This window comes from Elephas maximus, chromosome 2 (genome assembly GCF_024166365.1).
Source record: "Elephas maximus indicus isolate mEleMax1 chromosome 2, mEleMax1 primary haplotype, whole genome shotgun sequence".
In the NCBI taxonomy this organism is placed as follows: domain Eukaryota; kingdom Metazoa; phylum Chordata; class Mammalia; order Proboscidea; family Elephantidae; genus Elephas; species Elephas maximus.
Window position 1 is genome coordinate 70,479,635 of NC_064820.1, and position 16,208 is coordinate 70,495,842.

Genomic DNA, 16,208 nt, shown 5'->3' on the forward strand with positions numbered 1-16,208 from the left:
TGTTGAACATCTTTATAATTACACCACTTAAAGATGACTAAAAAAAAAGCTATAGTGTAAATGGCTATATGTCTCAATCACAAACAGCAAATAGGTAACTTGTGGCCTCATGTAAAATTTACAGCGACAGCATCACACACAGATGCACAGAGTAATGTATCTTAAGCTCCTTGAATGGAAGTGAAGGTTAATGTGCCAAGCAGTGAAGAGATGCAAGGACTCTCTCTAGTGATGACCATAAAAATGTTTAAATAAAATAGTTTCCTAAAATACAAATTCAGAAAAAAATAGTTTGAAAATTAATATATGTAATGTGATTTTTAAATATATGTGTTCCTAAATTAAGATATTTTACTTTAATCTAGATCCCTCAGTAGTTACATATACAAGCCTGCCAAAAAACTTTTTCTTAGATCTTCACTGGGAAAAATGGGGGAATAAATTGCTTTATATGTGAGATCACATAATATTTGAACATATGATTTTTACTATTTCTCTCCCTGCCCTCAAAAGTACCAGATCACCAATCCTTAGGAAGCTCTATAAATGAAGATGGTACCACTGACATCCCCATTTAAGAAACTGAGGCCCTTAATATACTGAGAAGTCTCCAGTTAGTGCAAACAGTTAACGTGCTCAACCACTAACCAAAAAGCTGGTAGTCTGAGTCCACACAGAGGCACCTCGAAAGAAAAGCCTGATGATCTACTTCCAAAAAATTAGCCACTGAAAACCCTATGGAGCACAGTTCTCTCTGACACACATGGACTCACTGTGAGTCCAGGGGCAGATTAACCAGTAAACAAGGTACGCACAGGTTTACTTGTATTTACTTACTAATCTGTGGTGCACAATTTCACATGGGTTTCATCACATAGTTGCTGTGTGAAAAACAGGTGAAACTCTGCACTGCAGATCAGTAAGCAAGCACAAGTAAGCCTGTGCATACCTTGCTTACTGGGTAAGCCGGCCCTGCATAAGTCAGAGCTGACTAGACAGCAACTGGGAATATCACACTTACAGCACAATCAAGTAAGGAAAAATTAGGCGGAAGTCAAAAGACTAACTGTGGAGCTAGCTCCGCCATGGATTCTCTGAAACAGTAAGTCACTAACCTGTACCTCCATTTCTTAACCACTGGATAGGAATGTAAATTACCTACTCCCTTTCTACTAAATTGTTCTCACTTGCCTTACTGAGATGTTAAAGGGGAAAAAAATACCTCCACTGGTACTTGGAGATGCCTTAAAAAAGCCCATTGAGCAAGATATGACTAAGCTGGCCAGAGGATCCAAGTTTGGATTCCTGCCCTTGAGTCTGAAAAGTGATTCCAATTTATAAAGTTCTTCCAGATTTAATAATTAATGAGACCACCGAATTTAATAATAAGAGTAAATAAAAACACAAAAAAAGTCCTCGTTTCCTCACCTTAGAGACAAACTTTAAAACGTAAACTACATTTCACTGTTTCTTGTAACACTTACGCTTGGATGAGGCTGGACAGGTCAGTTAGGCCCCCAACTCCCGCAGCAGGTCCCCCAATGGCATTTGTCATCATTCCTGACATTCTACAGTACACAAAAGATATATCACTGGGATTGGCATACGTTCTTAACAAGTAGGATAACTGGCAACTAAATATACCCTAATTATATAAAAGTTTAGGCCAAGTGTGGCTCTAAGGTCCAACTGACTAGCATTCAGGATAGTTTTATCATTTTTGAGCTGACAGCCTGCTGGGGTGGAAGGGAAAAATGTAATAAGCTCTTTCAATATACTTACAGCTGTTGAACTTGAGGGTTCTGCATTAAACTTGCTGCCTGGAATTGAAAAATGGCATCTCCCATTAAAGGTGTTTAATGTTTAGGGATCTTTGACAAAGATATATATATATATATATATATATATATATATATATATATATATATATATATATATTTAGTAGTGGCTAAACAATATAGCATTTTACACAGTTTTAGTGTACAATACAAAGTGAATGGGAAAAAGAGGAGGTACTAGAATAGGAAAAAAGTCATTAAAAAATACATTGCAAGGAAAAAGAGATTACAAGCAACACTATAAACTAAGGATACTGATGGTAGTTTACGAATGATCAGATCAATTGAGCCACAAGGGAAAGTAGAAACTTTAAATGTAAGTTAAAAGTATCTTCCACACCTGAGATGGTGCACTCCAAAGGAGATGTGACTGTGCTCCATGGGGCCAAGTGGTTTCAATCGTTCTCATGTTTACAGTGGGATTGGGAGTGGGAGTAAATCAGATTTATACACACACTTTAAAAATTTTCCATTTGGGAAATATAACAATTTTTTGTCTCAACTTGGTATTGTCAACAAAACCCACTGCCATCAAGTCAATTCTGACTTACAGCGACCCTGCAGGTTTCCCAAGGTTGTACACCTTTACAAAAGGAGACTGCCACATCTTTCTCCCACGGAGCAGCTGGTGGTTTCGAACCGCCAACCTTTCGGTCAGCAGTCGATCACTTTAATCACTGCGCCACCAGACTCCTTATTGTCAACAATATTCATGAAAAATTTAAATTTAGCCTAAATCTTGGTAGACGGTAATTTTTGATTCATCGATCCTAAATGAGGTGTTGGGAAAAAAAAAACCACTTTTACTGTCAGAAGATAATTGTTCAGTTGACTTGCATATAATTCAATAACTATCCTAAGTCTCAATCAGGATTGGTGCCTCTGAGCAAAAACGTGTGCTATAGGCATTAGATAAAAAGTACATTATGAGCCATAAACATATTTTTATTTAGTTTCACAATCCCTTTAAGCTGGTTCTGCAAAACTAGTTCTTCCCCTTTCTCCTACAATTGAAGCCAGAGAAGAAATTTAGAGCACTTGCCATGGCTTTTCTGGTCGCCTTCAAGTAAGAAGTCCTCCAGTCATTTTGTTATGACTTTCAGTTCAGTAATTAATATGTCTTACTCAGTGTAATAACTAAATACATAAAACTTCATTTATAGGTAAAACTTCTCCCTCCCTAGCATGGGCCTGCTACAAATTGGCCATTTGCCATAGAACAGAAGGGCATGGTTAGCTGCCCTTTTTCCCCATAATGCTTCTACTCCTTTTTCCCCAGCTCACTGACCAAGATTTTTGGCTCTCCAGGGTCTGGGTTAAGTGGAGGAAAGAGAGGTGAGGGGAGCAGGAAAGTTATTTGATGACTACTATCACAGTGGTTTTGCATTGCTGCTCTTTAAGTTTGACAGTTGTTTAAAATTACTCTCAATCTCTCATGGGTACTTTCTGAGGTTCTTCAGATACCTCCCCCCACCCACCCACCCAAGATTTCTCACCTATTCTCTGAAAAATAATATACTCGCTGGCTGGATGCTTATGACTTTCCTTTTGGTCCCAGGTTCTTAGTAGTCCTTCTCCAGAGACTCTGTGTTGGGATCCCATCACATTCCAGGAGGCCCCTTGGGCAAAGTCCCATTAGATAGGTTGAGACTGGAACCATCTCACAAGCATGTGTGCTCAACTCTGGTCCACAGCAAACACACCTCCACTCCACTGTCATCAGGACAGTTATTTCCCAATCCAAACCACTAATTCAGCCACAGGCCTCTTTAGCTAGCAAGTCAGACACCAGGCCGCTGTCTTCCAAAAGGAGGGCCATAGAGAAAGCCTCCTGAGTGGGTTAGAAAAATCCCTTCTCAGTGGGCTTGAGATGAGGACACACCTACCTACTTCCCTGGCTCATAGAACAGGACTCTGGAATTCCAATAGCTGTCTTCAAAAATCCTCTTTAATCCCTATCAGTCTGATTCTTTTCTAAGAGTCACAAGACATGTTTTTAACCCCCACCTTTGCAACTCCTCCATGGTGGTCCCACACCACAAAGCATCTCAGGGCCTATGCCAAATCTGAAACTAAAAGAATTCCGTTTTCACATCCCATTACAACAGCATAACCTGAGGCCTGGCAATGAGTAACAATGTTCAAAAATGTCACAAAACCTACAAAGAGACATAAACTTCCTGACTAAGTAGGAAGGAAAACTGACTTAAGTTTGATGGAAAATAAAAACAACCAGTTGCTCAAAAGACTTCTTTGTCTCACTGGGAAGGAGTCATCTGTGCATTTCAATTCAACTGAAGATTTAGTAGATGCAACAGATGTTTTTTGAAGGAAACAAAGATGAATAAGAAATGATTCCTGCCTTCCAAGGGCATAGCATGTAATAGAATTGTTCTCAGCCAGCAGTATGCGGTCATCCAAGTTGCTTATATGCCCCGGTGGCATCCCAAACCCACCAAATTAGAGTGTCCATGTATTGGACCAAAGCATTTGTGCTTTCAAAAAGGTCCCAAAGTGATTTTGTCAGCTTGAAGGATGGAGTACACACACGAGAATTATATTAAAAGTTCAAATAAATTTCTAAGATAGAAAGGAAGGCAGATAATGCTGAGGAGTGAACGTAGGGAACCACTACAGCCAAAATCCTCAGACCTCAATTAGATATTCCTAGGAGCACTTCTGTATAGGAGAGTGGTTTTTATCCTTTTGTGAATTATAGACTCCTTTGCCAATCTGATGAAAACTATGGTTCTCCCCCTAAGAAAAATGCATATATCCCCATATATACAAGTTTGTACATACAATTTCAGGGAATCCCTGGGCTTCCTGAAGTTCATCCATGGCTTTCCCACAAACAGGTCCTTGAGTAGGTTAAGAGCCTCTGCCACAGCCTTGTGCCACCACTCACCACCACCCACCACAAAAGCTTCCTTATTTGTTTCTAAAAAGTATTAAAACTATACAGTGCTATGGAAAACAGGCAACAGAGCAGAAATGGTAATATACTCACCATACTAATGAAGGCTGGATTATTTATCAAGCTGGCCATGTCAAAGCTCAATCCAGTTCCTGTCTGTAAAAGAATTCTGAGAATCACTCTAACTGCTACAATGTAATTACAATACATTGTGAATGACAAAATATTTCGGCCGTTTGACACTTATAACTTACAGGACTGGATACCTCTCTTAACTTCTGTTCTGCTATTTTCAGATTTGACTTATAGGAATCATTTTCAGGGTCAAGATCTATTGCCTTCTGATAACTTGTAACTGCTTCTTCAAATTTATTCATGGCGGTGAGGGCCAGCCTGAAGAAAATAAAGAGTATAAGAATATAACATATATGATTAGAGAGCATCAGAACATCATAAATGTAGCCAAGGATTGCCCTGGTATTCAGTTTTAATTCAGATTACATTTAATTTATTCATTATACTATGGCTCACAGGAATGTATCACTGGAAAAAAACTGGAACAATAAAATGCACTCCAGCTCTAAGATTCTATGACTCTGAACTCTCTTCATTCTGCTTCCTGACAACCTTGGCTGTCCTAAAAAAAAAAAAAAAAGCATCCTGAATTTTACACTTAGACATGACCCTTGTCTACCTTTCCATTCTGATGCCTAAAATGTGGAACAGTTTGCTTATGAAGGCCTTGATTAAGCTCCACAAAGATGTGAGCTAACTAATAATCCTATGGTCATATAATTCCATGTTGCTAAAACCGTTTTAAGGACTCTGAACTAGATTTGTGCCTCATAATGTCCCACTTCTTCCTTTTTCCTAACAGAGAACTTGAGCCATGGTAAACACCAATTTACCACTAAAAAAGGGGGGAAAGGGGCTATGGTTTATCAGCTTACTATTCCTGAACAAGAAACTTTAGTTGTTAAATAGAATTAGCACCCTTTACAATGCAAATAGCATAAATTATTATCGCAGGCACAGATCAAATAGTTACTAAATTTTAATGTTTACCTATACCCAGTTAGAATTTATTTATTGGATAATTACTTCAGAAGTAAATAATAATGGCCAAAAGTATATATGGAGAGAGAATGTTGGGGATTTTGTTTTTTCTAGGTTTGATTTCTAACAAATCACACCAATTCCTTCTTTGCTGACTTACCTCACAGTTTTCTGATATGGATAAAATACAGTGCCTAACCACAGAAAATTTCTCAGAACCTAATTAGCTGTCTACTAGTCAACCATGAAAGATACTTCATCAGGGTCCCCAGTAAATCAACAGTCAGTCAGTAAGTACTTACTGAAACCCAGGCACTATTTTAGACACTGAGGATTCTACAATGAAAAAGATAAAGTTTCTGACTTCAAGAAATTTACATTCAACCTGAGGAAGACAGGCAATAAACATGCAAATTAAAAATGATAATATTAAAGAGAATGAATAGGGGAGCTGCTCAAGGCCAGCCACATTAAAAAGGTGACAACTGAGTTGAGACCTGAATGATGAGAAGAAAACAGTCATATGAAAAATCAGAGGCAGCAGTAAACACAAAGGCCCTCTGAGAAAGACACAAGTATGGTCTGCTTAAGGTACAGGACAAAAGCTCACAAAGGGAGCACAGAAAACAAAGTGTGCAAAGAGATAATGTCAGAGTAGTCAGGTGTCAGATCGTATTATAGGACCATGGTTTGGAGCTTGGGTTTTATTCTGCTAGCAACAGAGTCATGTGATTTGATTTGCACTTTAGAAAGCACACTCTGGTTTATCTGTAGAGGACAGACACGGGCAAGGGTTGGAGTAGAGGCAGGGAGACCAGTTAGGAGGTGGTGGTTTGGACTAGGGTCATGAGGAAGACAGTGATCAACGCTGAGATTCAAGACAGAACTTGCTGAAGGATTAGATATAGTCTGTATAATATGGATACAAAACTGAGCGTTGTCCTTGGCAAGATACAGACAACCAGTGACTCTAAAGAGGTGATTCAAAAGCCCTACTGGAGTGAACAGAAGAGAGAATGAAGAGATGACAAGTACAGACAACTTGCACAGAAAGATGAAATAAGGTAGTAGCTAGAGGGGAACACTGGGTAAAAGGAGGGTTCAGATGGATGATTTTTATGATCTTTTCACATGCCAGTCATCTATTAGAGATAGGAAAATTAGTATTATAGAAGATAAGGAGGATAAGTATAAGTTTAAGTCCTGGAGGAGTTACAAAGGGATGTGATCAAAAGCATAAAGTGGAGGGGATGGTCTTAGATCAGAACCTCCAATTTTAACAGGAAAAAGGCAGTCTGTATGTATACAAATGCAGATAGGCTGGAAGATTTGGAAGTACTCCTTACTTCTCTTCTAAATGCATCTATTTTCTCAATTAAGTATGAAGTAATATTGTCAGATGAGAGTCACCATGGAGAGGGTACTAGAAATTTGAAGAGAGAAGGGAAGGTGCAAAATACCTCAGAGAGTGGGTAAGGTGAATTTAGAAGGAAGTATAGAAGGACTGTCAGTCAACAGTGAATGCTCATTTGAGATATATAGTCATAAATATGAACTGAATCTACCTAATATGGTTGTATAATCTTCTCCAACTAACTACTTATCATACAACTAATCATCTTGTTCCCAAGTCGTGGAAATGACAGTCATTTTCTCCACTGTGTTATGTTATAACTTATTAGTTCAGAAGGTACAACATTAAGCAGGAGATTAAAGCCAACTCATGAAAAGTAAATCTGGTATTACTTGGCACTATTTGGGACATTTTCCTAGGACTTACCCCATTCTCCCGTAGGCTTTGCTGTACTTTGAATCAATTGCTATTGCTTTTTCACAATCCTTTATTGCATCTGTGTAGTGACCTAATTTACTCTGAGCAGCAGCCCTACAAGAAAGAGAAGAGACTTTTGTTAACACATTTTCCTTTTCCCAAATTGTAAATCACTCCCAGTAAATCTCTATATCAAGCTAAGAAAAACTGATAATCAAACCAAAATAACTCAGAAACTTATGTTCAGAGAAAATATATAGGTTGCCTTTCACTGTTTGATGCAAATTATCTGCCTGCTTACTGCCTTTCTAATTTGCCCAAACTGAAAATGCTAGGACATCTGGGGTCACTTAGGAGGCACACAAAGTGAGTTATGCTGTGAATGGCTACCCAGAGTGTTATACAACTGTACTTTACCAGCGGGGTTAAAGCACAAATAAAAGTAATATTCCAATCCTCTGGCACTTGAATGAAAATTCACTTCTAACGCAGACTAAACTTTTTTTAATCCTTTCAGTCTCTCAGAAATTCTCATAATTTTGTCCCTCAGCAAAAGGTTGAAAAAGCCAACTTTGTAAAAAGAATATTTGCGTAGACCTGTATCCTTTTAAGTATGACCTACTCTCAGTGATGTTTCCAAGTAGGGAAAATTAACCTAGAGAAGAAACAGGAAAACAGAAGCTCTAAAATAAATGCTAAGAAAGACAATATGGAGAGCCAGCAGCCAAAAAACAGTAGCTACACGAGCAACCACAGTCAATGCTCTTGAATCAGGCAGGGGGGCCAGAGTGTGGTCACCATTTGCTGTGATCACTTCTTAGATTTCTCACAGCTACAAAAGGGAATGCTACGCTGCAGCTCTCTGCCTCAAATACTTACCTCCAAGACAAACTAACAGCGTGACAAGGATGACCATTAAAAGAAGAGATATAGAATGTATAATTTCCAAATAATTAGAGAAAAAATGAAGTAAAGAAAATTCAATCAATCCAATAGAAAGTGAAAAGGGGTACTGGGAGGTGGAGGGAGGCAAGAAGAGGCATGCTAAACAAACAAAGAGAAGAATGCAATTCAAATACATTGGTGACCATGAAGTTGCCAGAACAAAACTGAGATTCTCAAACTGGTTACATAATCACACATAGGTTGGAAGTTAAAGGGATAGAAAAAGACAATCAGGCAAAATGAAAACCAAGCAAAAGAAAGCTGGTATAGAAACATTAATATCATATGTAAGACAAAGAGCCCTTAAAGGGGATAGAGTCATTATTTATTATCCTTTTTAATTTTACTTTTTGAATATGTAACACTTAACGTGGCTCAGAGATCAAACCTATATTAACAGTCTCACTCTCACCCTCTGGGGGGATGGGTGGGGATAGGGTAGGAGGATAGGAATGGGAGTGAGACTTAAAAAAGGATGAAAAGCAAATCTTGAAACTATTTGAATCAAACAGAAATATATGATCCTAAAGTATATCAAAAAGGAAAAAAAATTCAAGTAACTTTTGAGCACAGTGTTCTGAGTATATATCCTTAGTAGGATTTATTACAAAACAGGTTGAAAAAAAAACTGAAGTTTATTTAGTAGGTTTGTTGTTAGTGTAGTATCAGTGTTATAATACCAACTGAAGGATAATGAAGAATAGAGCTGGCAAGTAGTGTTTTCACCCTGGGAGAAGGGAGATACAAATATAAAATGGGGGAAGGTGAAGGAGAGCTCTCTGACAATGGAATGTAAATTAAAGTTATCTGTATAAACTGATGACTTTTTAAAAAATGTATGTCCTAGGTCTGTCCATTGATAGGGCCTAGATGCAATGACACTCTGTAACAATGATCACATCTTGAGACCAGATCTTAGTTTCTAAATACCATACTTCACAAAAAGGAACCAGAGCTCCTTGGAGAAATGGCTGAGCCCGTATCTGGGGATGGGAAAACGTGAAGTAAATCTTGAGTATTTTGTTGTCTCAGAAAGCAACAAAGTGTTTAAACGCAAATGAAGTTATGAAAAAGTACACGGGACCAGTTTGAAGGGGCTCCTACTAGCCAAATATAGGATAATCTAATGTCAAAAATAATTATGGTAACTGATTTGTTAGCTCTGTGGAGTTGGCCCCTAACTCATATTGACACCATGCACAACAGTAACAAAAGTAACACAATGCTGCCTGGTCCTAAGCCATTCCCATGATCCCCTGCTGGTCAGACCACTGAGATCCACCGGGTTTTCACTGGGTGATTTCTGGGAGTAAATCACCAGGCCTTTCTTGCTAGCCTTAGTTTGGAAGCTCCACTGAAACCTGTTCAGTATCATAGCAACACACAAGTCTCTACCAACAGACAGGTAGTAGCTGCACATGAGGTGCAATGGCCAGGAATTGAACCTCTGTCTCCCATATAAAAGGCAAGAATTCTACCACCAATGCCTTCTGAATTTAAAAAATTCATGAGTCTATGTTGTTGTGTGCTGCTGAGTTGATTTCAAGTCATAGTAACCTATATGACAGACTAGAACTTCCTCCATAGGACTTCCTAGGCTTGTAAATCTTTATGGGAGCAAATCTCCAGCTCTTTTTTCCTCTGGAGCCGCTGGTGGATTTGAATCACTGAACTTTCAGTCAGCAGCCAAGTGCTTAACCACTGCACCATCAGTGCTCCTTCATGAGTCCATAATAATACTCAAAAAGGCAAGGAAGGGATACACAGAGAAAGGAAAAAAAGGTGGAAAAAGGGGAAAGCTTTTCTTTACAGAAATAACTGAGGAAATTATATATAATAAAATTAGAAAATCACCATTTTGCAACCCTTAATATATTAATGATTCAGGGAGGGATCGTGAATGGATGATAACATCATTGAGCCAAAGATTTTTGGAGAACAGGATATTCACATGGTCTGGCTCCATTAATTATTTATTTATTAACTATAAAAGGAATAACAGATATCAAATTTAGAATTACCAATAATGAAACAGTTTGAAATTAAGTGCTTCCTAATATGATGTAATAAATGATTTACATAATCATTTACGTAGGATTTGTACCAAAAACTTTGAACCTAAATTTAATCATGAGGAAGCTATCACACAAATCCAGAATATGACAATTGGCCTGAACTCTTCAAAAAATTCTGTCCTGAAAATAAGAGAAAAAATATGGAGATACTTTCTGGATTAAACTAAAGTGACATAACAAAATGCAATGTAATGAACCTTGACTGAATTCTAGATCAAAAATATTGAAATAAAATACTGAAATACTGAGGAAATTTCAATGCTGTTGTCGTTGTTAGGTACTGTCAAGTTTGTTCCAACTCATAGCAACCCTAGGCACAACAAAACAAAACAATGCCTGGTCCTGTGCCATCCTTACAATTGTTGCTATGCTTGACCCCATTGTTGCAGCCACTGTGTCAATCCACCTCATGGAGCCTTCCTCTTTTCTGCCAACCCTGTACTTTGCCAAGCATGATGTCCTTCTCCAGGGACTGATCCCTCCTGATAACATGTGCAAAGTATATAAAATGCAGTCTCGCCATCCTTGCTTCCAAGGATGCTGTACTTCTTCCAAGACAGATTTGTTCATTCTTTTGACAGTCCATGGTATATCCAACATTCTCCGCCAACGCCACAATTCAAAGGAGTCAATTCTTCTTCGGTCTTCCTTATTCATTGTCTGGCTTTCACATGCATATGATGCGATTGAAAATACCATGCCTTGGGTCAGGGGCACCTTAGTCTTCAAGGTAACATCTTTGCTCTTCAACACTTTAAAGAGGTCCTTTGAAGCAGATTTACCAAATGCAACGCGTCTTTTGATTTCTTGGCTGCTGCTTCCATGGGTGTTATGTATCCAAGTAAAATGAAATCCTTGACAATTTCAATCTTTGCTCCATTTATCATGATGTAGCTCACTCGTCCAGTTGTGAGGATTTTTGTTTTATGTTGAGGTGCAATCCATACTGAAGGCTGTGGTCTTTGATCTCCATTAGTAAGTGCTTCAAGTCCTTTTCACTTTCAGCAAGCAAGGTTGTGTCATCTGCATAACGCAGGTTGTTAATAAGTCCTCCTCCAATCCTGATGCTCCATTCTTTTTCATATAGTCCAGCTTGTCAAATTATTTGCTCAGCGTACAGACTGAATAGGTATGGTGAAAGAATGCAACCCTGACGCATACCTTTCCTGACTGTAAACCAATCAGTATCCTCTTGTTCTGTCTGAACAACTGCCTCTTGATCTATGGAATGGTTCCTCATGACCACAATTAAGTGTTCTGGAATTCCCATTCTTCGCAGTGTTATCCATAGTTTGTTATCATCCACACAGTCGAATGCCTTTGCATAGTCAATAAAACAGGGGTAAACATCCTTCTGGTATTCTCTGCTTTCAACCAGGATCCATCTGACATCAGCAATGATATCCCTGGTTCTACGTCCTCTTCTGAAACTGGCCTGAATTTATGGCAGTTCCCTGTCGATATACTGCTGCAGCCATTTTTGAATGATCTTCAGCAAAATTTTGCTTGCGTGTGATATTAATGATATTTTTCTATAATTTCTGCATTTGGTTGGAATGCCTTTCTTGGGAATAGGCATAAACATGGATCTCTTCCTCTCAGTTGACCAGGAAGCTGTCTTCCAAATTTCTTGGCATAGACAAGAGAGCACCTCTAGTGCTGCCTCCATTTGTTGAAACATCTCAATTGATATTCCGTCAATTCCTAGAGCCTTGTTTTTTGCCAATGCCTTCAGAGCAGCTTGGACTTCTTCCTTCAGTACCATCAGTTCCTGATCACATGCTACCTCTTGAAATCGTTGAACATCGACTAGTTCTTTTGGGTATAATGACTCTCTGTATTCCTTCCATCTTCTTTTGATGCTTCCTGCATCATTTAACATTTTCCCCACAGAATCCTTTACTATTGCAACTCGATGCTTCAATTTTTTCTTCCGTTCTTTCGGCTTGAGAAATGCTGAGCGTGTTCTTCCCTTTTGGTTTTCCATCTCCAGCTCTTTGCACATGTCATTATAATACTTTGTCTTCTCGAGCTGCCCTTTGAAAGCTTCTGTTCAATTCTTTTACTTCATCATTTCTTCCTTTTGCTTTAGTGGCTTGACGTTCATGGGCAAGTTTCAGAGTCTCCTCTGACATCCATCTTGGTCTTTTCTTTCTTTCCAGTCTTTTCAATGACCTCTTGCTTTCTTCACGGATGATGTCCTTGATGTCATTCCATAACTCATCTGGTCTTTGGTCACTAGTGTTCAATACATCTAATCTATTCTTGAGGTGGTCTCTAAATTCAGGTGGGATTTACTCAAGGTCATATTCTGGCTTTCATAGACTTGCTCTGATTTTCTTCAGTTTCAACTTGAACTTGCATATGAGCAACTGATGGTCTGTTCCACAGTCAGCCCCTGGTCTTGTTCTGACTAACGATATTGAGCTTTTCCATCATCTCTTTCCACAGGTGTAGTCAGTTTGATTCCTGTGTGTTCCATCCGGCGAGGTCCATGTGTATAGTTGCCGTTTATGTTGGTGAAAGAAGGTATTTGTAGTGAGGAAGTCGTTGGTCTTGCAAAATTCTATCATTCGATCTCCAGCATTGTTTCTATCACCAAAGCCGTATTTTCCAACTACCAATCCTTCTTCTATTTCTTCATCTTTGGCCCTAGTGGTTGGTGCATAAATTTGAATAATAGTCGTATTAACTGGTCTTCTTTGTAGGCATATAGATATTATCCTATCACTAACAGCACTGTACTTCAGGATAGATCTTGAAATGTTCTTTCTGATGAGGAATGCAACACCATTCCTCTTCAAGTTGCCATTCCCAGCATAGTAGACTGTATGACTGTCCGATTCAAAATGGCCAATACCAGCCCATTTCAGCTCACTAATGCCTAGGATATGGATGTTTATGCATTCCATTTCATTTGTGACGATTTCCAATTTTCCTGGATTCATACTTTGTACATTCCATGTTCCAATTATTAATGGATGTTTGCAGCTCTTTCTTCTCATTTTGAGTCATGCCACATTAGCAAATGAAGGTCCCGAAAGCTTTACTCCATCCATGTCATTAAGGTCAACTCTACTTTAAGGAGGCAGCCCTTCCCCAGTCGTCTTTGGAGTGCCTTCCAACCTGGGGGGCTCATCTTCCAGCAGTATATCAGACAATGTTCCGCTGCTATTCATAAGGTTTTCACTGGCTAATGCTTTTCAGGGGTAGACTGCCGGGTCCTTCTTCCTAGTCTGTCTCAGTCTGGAAGTTCAGCTGAAACCTGTCCTCCATGGGTGACCCTGCTGGTATTTGAATACCAGTGACATAGCTTCCACCATCACAGCAACATGCAAGCCCCCACAGTATAATAAAATGACAGACACGTGGAGGAGGAAATTTTTATATTAATGGTAATTTTCTTAAGTGTGAATGGCATGATAATGATGTGGAATATATATTTTTAGGAGATAAAGCTGAATAATTCAGGATCGGCAAGAAAAAGTATATACATATATATTTGTATATATGCATACATACCTTCACACCCCCATAGAGAGAAAGACAAAGACAGAAAAAGAAAATGTGGCAAAATATTAGAACTGGTGACTCTAGATTAAGTGTACGTGGATATTCATTGTACTACTCTTTCCATAAGTTTGAACAGGTTTTATATAGGTTTAAATTTGTTTTTCTAAAAAAATGTACCTTTAAAAAAAAATGTAGCACACTACCATATGAATGGATTCACCACTAGACATGTTCACCCAGAGACAATTTTCACTCCTAAAATTCACTGAATCAATTCAACACAAACTCTTGTTGAACATCTATAATATGCTGGACACTTAATTTGAAACCAACATTTAGCGAGAAAGAGGATATATCCCTGCCCTCCAACCTTTCACAGTCTACTAGGGACACAAACATGCGAATAAATAAACACTATGGTAAATGCAAGAATGGAAGTATCAAGGTAAAAGGCAGTACAGAGAAAGGTGTAATTAACCCAGTCAGAGCTGTCCAGTAGAACTTTCTGTGATGGAAGAGTTCTATATCTGCATATTCAATATGGCAGCCACTAGCTATATATGACTACTGAACACTTGATGTACGGCTAGTGTGACCAAGGAACTGAATTTTTTTATTTCATTATATTTTAAGTAATTTACTTTTTTTTTTATTGTGGTTTAGGTGAAGGTTTACAGAGCAAATTAGTTTCTCATTAAACAATGAATACACATATTGTTTTGTGCCAGTGGTTGACAATCCCACAACATGTCAACACTCTCCCCTTCTTGACCTTGGGTTCCCCATTTCCATTCGTCCAGCTTTCCTGTTCCCTCCTGCCATCTCATCCTTGCCCCTGGGCTGGTGTGCCCATTTAGTCTAATATATATGGTTGAGGTACGTGTACTACTGTTTCTTTTATAGGCCTGTCTAATCTTTGGCTAAATGGTGACCTCAGGAGTGACTTCAGTATTAGTTAAAAGGGTATCTGGGGGGCATACTCTTGGGGTTTCTCTAGTCTCCATCAGATCAGTAAGTCTAGTGTTTTTTTGTGAGTTAGAATTTCATTCTACATTTTTTCTCCTGCTCTGTCTGGGACCCTATATGGTAATCCTTGTCAGAGTAGTTAGTGGTGGTAGCTAGGCACCATCTAGTTGTGCTAGACTCAGTCTGATGGAGGCTGTGGTAGTTGTGATCCATTAGTCCTTTGGACTAATCTTTTGCTTGTGTCTCTGGTTTTCTTCATTCCGCCTTGTTCCAGACTGGGTGGGACCAGTAGACATATCTCAGATGGCCACTCACAAGCTTTTAAGGCCTCAGATGTTACTTGCCACAGTCAGATATAGAACATTTTCTTTACAAACTATGTTATGCCAACTGAGCTAGATGTCCCCAGGCCTCAGCCCAGTAACTCGGTCCCTATGGAAATCTGGATGTGTCAGTGAAGCTTCTATGACTTTGCTTTGGTCAAGTTGTGCTGGTTTCCCCAGTATTGTGTACTGTCTTACCCTTCACCAAAGTTACCACTTATCTACAGTCTAGTTTAATTAATTTACATTTAAATAGTCACATGTGACCAGGAACTACCACATAAAACAGCACCAGATAAAGGAAAAGGGTGTAGGGGCATAGTCAGGAAGGCTGGGGAGTGGAAGAAATTAAGGAGGTTGTCCCAAAAGAGGCAACACCTAAACAGGATTTTAAAGGATGACTAGCAGTGGACCAATTAGATAAGGTGAGAAATATTCTAGGCATAAGGGCAGTGTATACAAAGGATTGAGAAATGGCCCAATGGTATTTTTTTAAAAATCAGTACATTTCACATTATATGTACACAGAGGGTAGAATGAAGAGGAATGGCGTAGGAGAACAAGTAGAGATAATAAAGTTAAGAGAAAAGAAAGGGCCTAGGTTATAAAAGATATATCATGCTAAGGAGTTTAAATTCAACCATGCAGGTATTTGGAACTAGCAAAAATCAGATGGTCAATTTCACATTTTAGAAAGATCCTTTTGGCAGAACTCTGGAATGGGGAGTAAAAGTGGAAATGGGAGGTCAATTTAAGTTACTATGGTATTAGTTTACCAAAAGTTAAGAACCTAAATTAAGGGAG

The 16,208-nt window shown here is 38.7% G+C and overlaps 1 protein-coding gene across 3 annotated transcripts in view; it reads right to left on the reverse strand.

The window, feature by feature from the left end:
• Positions 1 to 16,208, reverse strand: part of SGTB (small glutamine rich tetratricopeptide repeat co-chaperone beta) — a 52,736-nt gene that overhangs the window by 5,009 nt on the left and 31,519 nt on the right. For all 3 annotated transcript variants that reach the window (XM_049864521.1, XM_049864530.1, XM_049864512.1), the window contains 5 exons: positions 7,592 to 7,696; positions 5,010 to 5,148; positions 4,849 to 4,911; positions 1,783 to 1,820; positions 1,485 to 1,568 (listed from right to left, as the gene is read on the reverse strand). In XM_049864521.1, the coding sequence (XP_049720478.1) occupies positions 1,485 to 1,568; positions 1,783 to 1,820; positions 4,849 to 4,911; positions 5,010 to 5,148; positions 7,592 to 7,696 (429 nt within the window). The remainder of the gene's footprint in view (positions 1 to 1,484; positions 1,569 to 1,782; positions 1,821 to 4,848; positions 4,912 to 5,009; positions 5,149 to 7,591; positions 7,697 to 16,208) is intronic.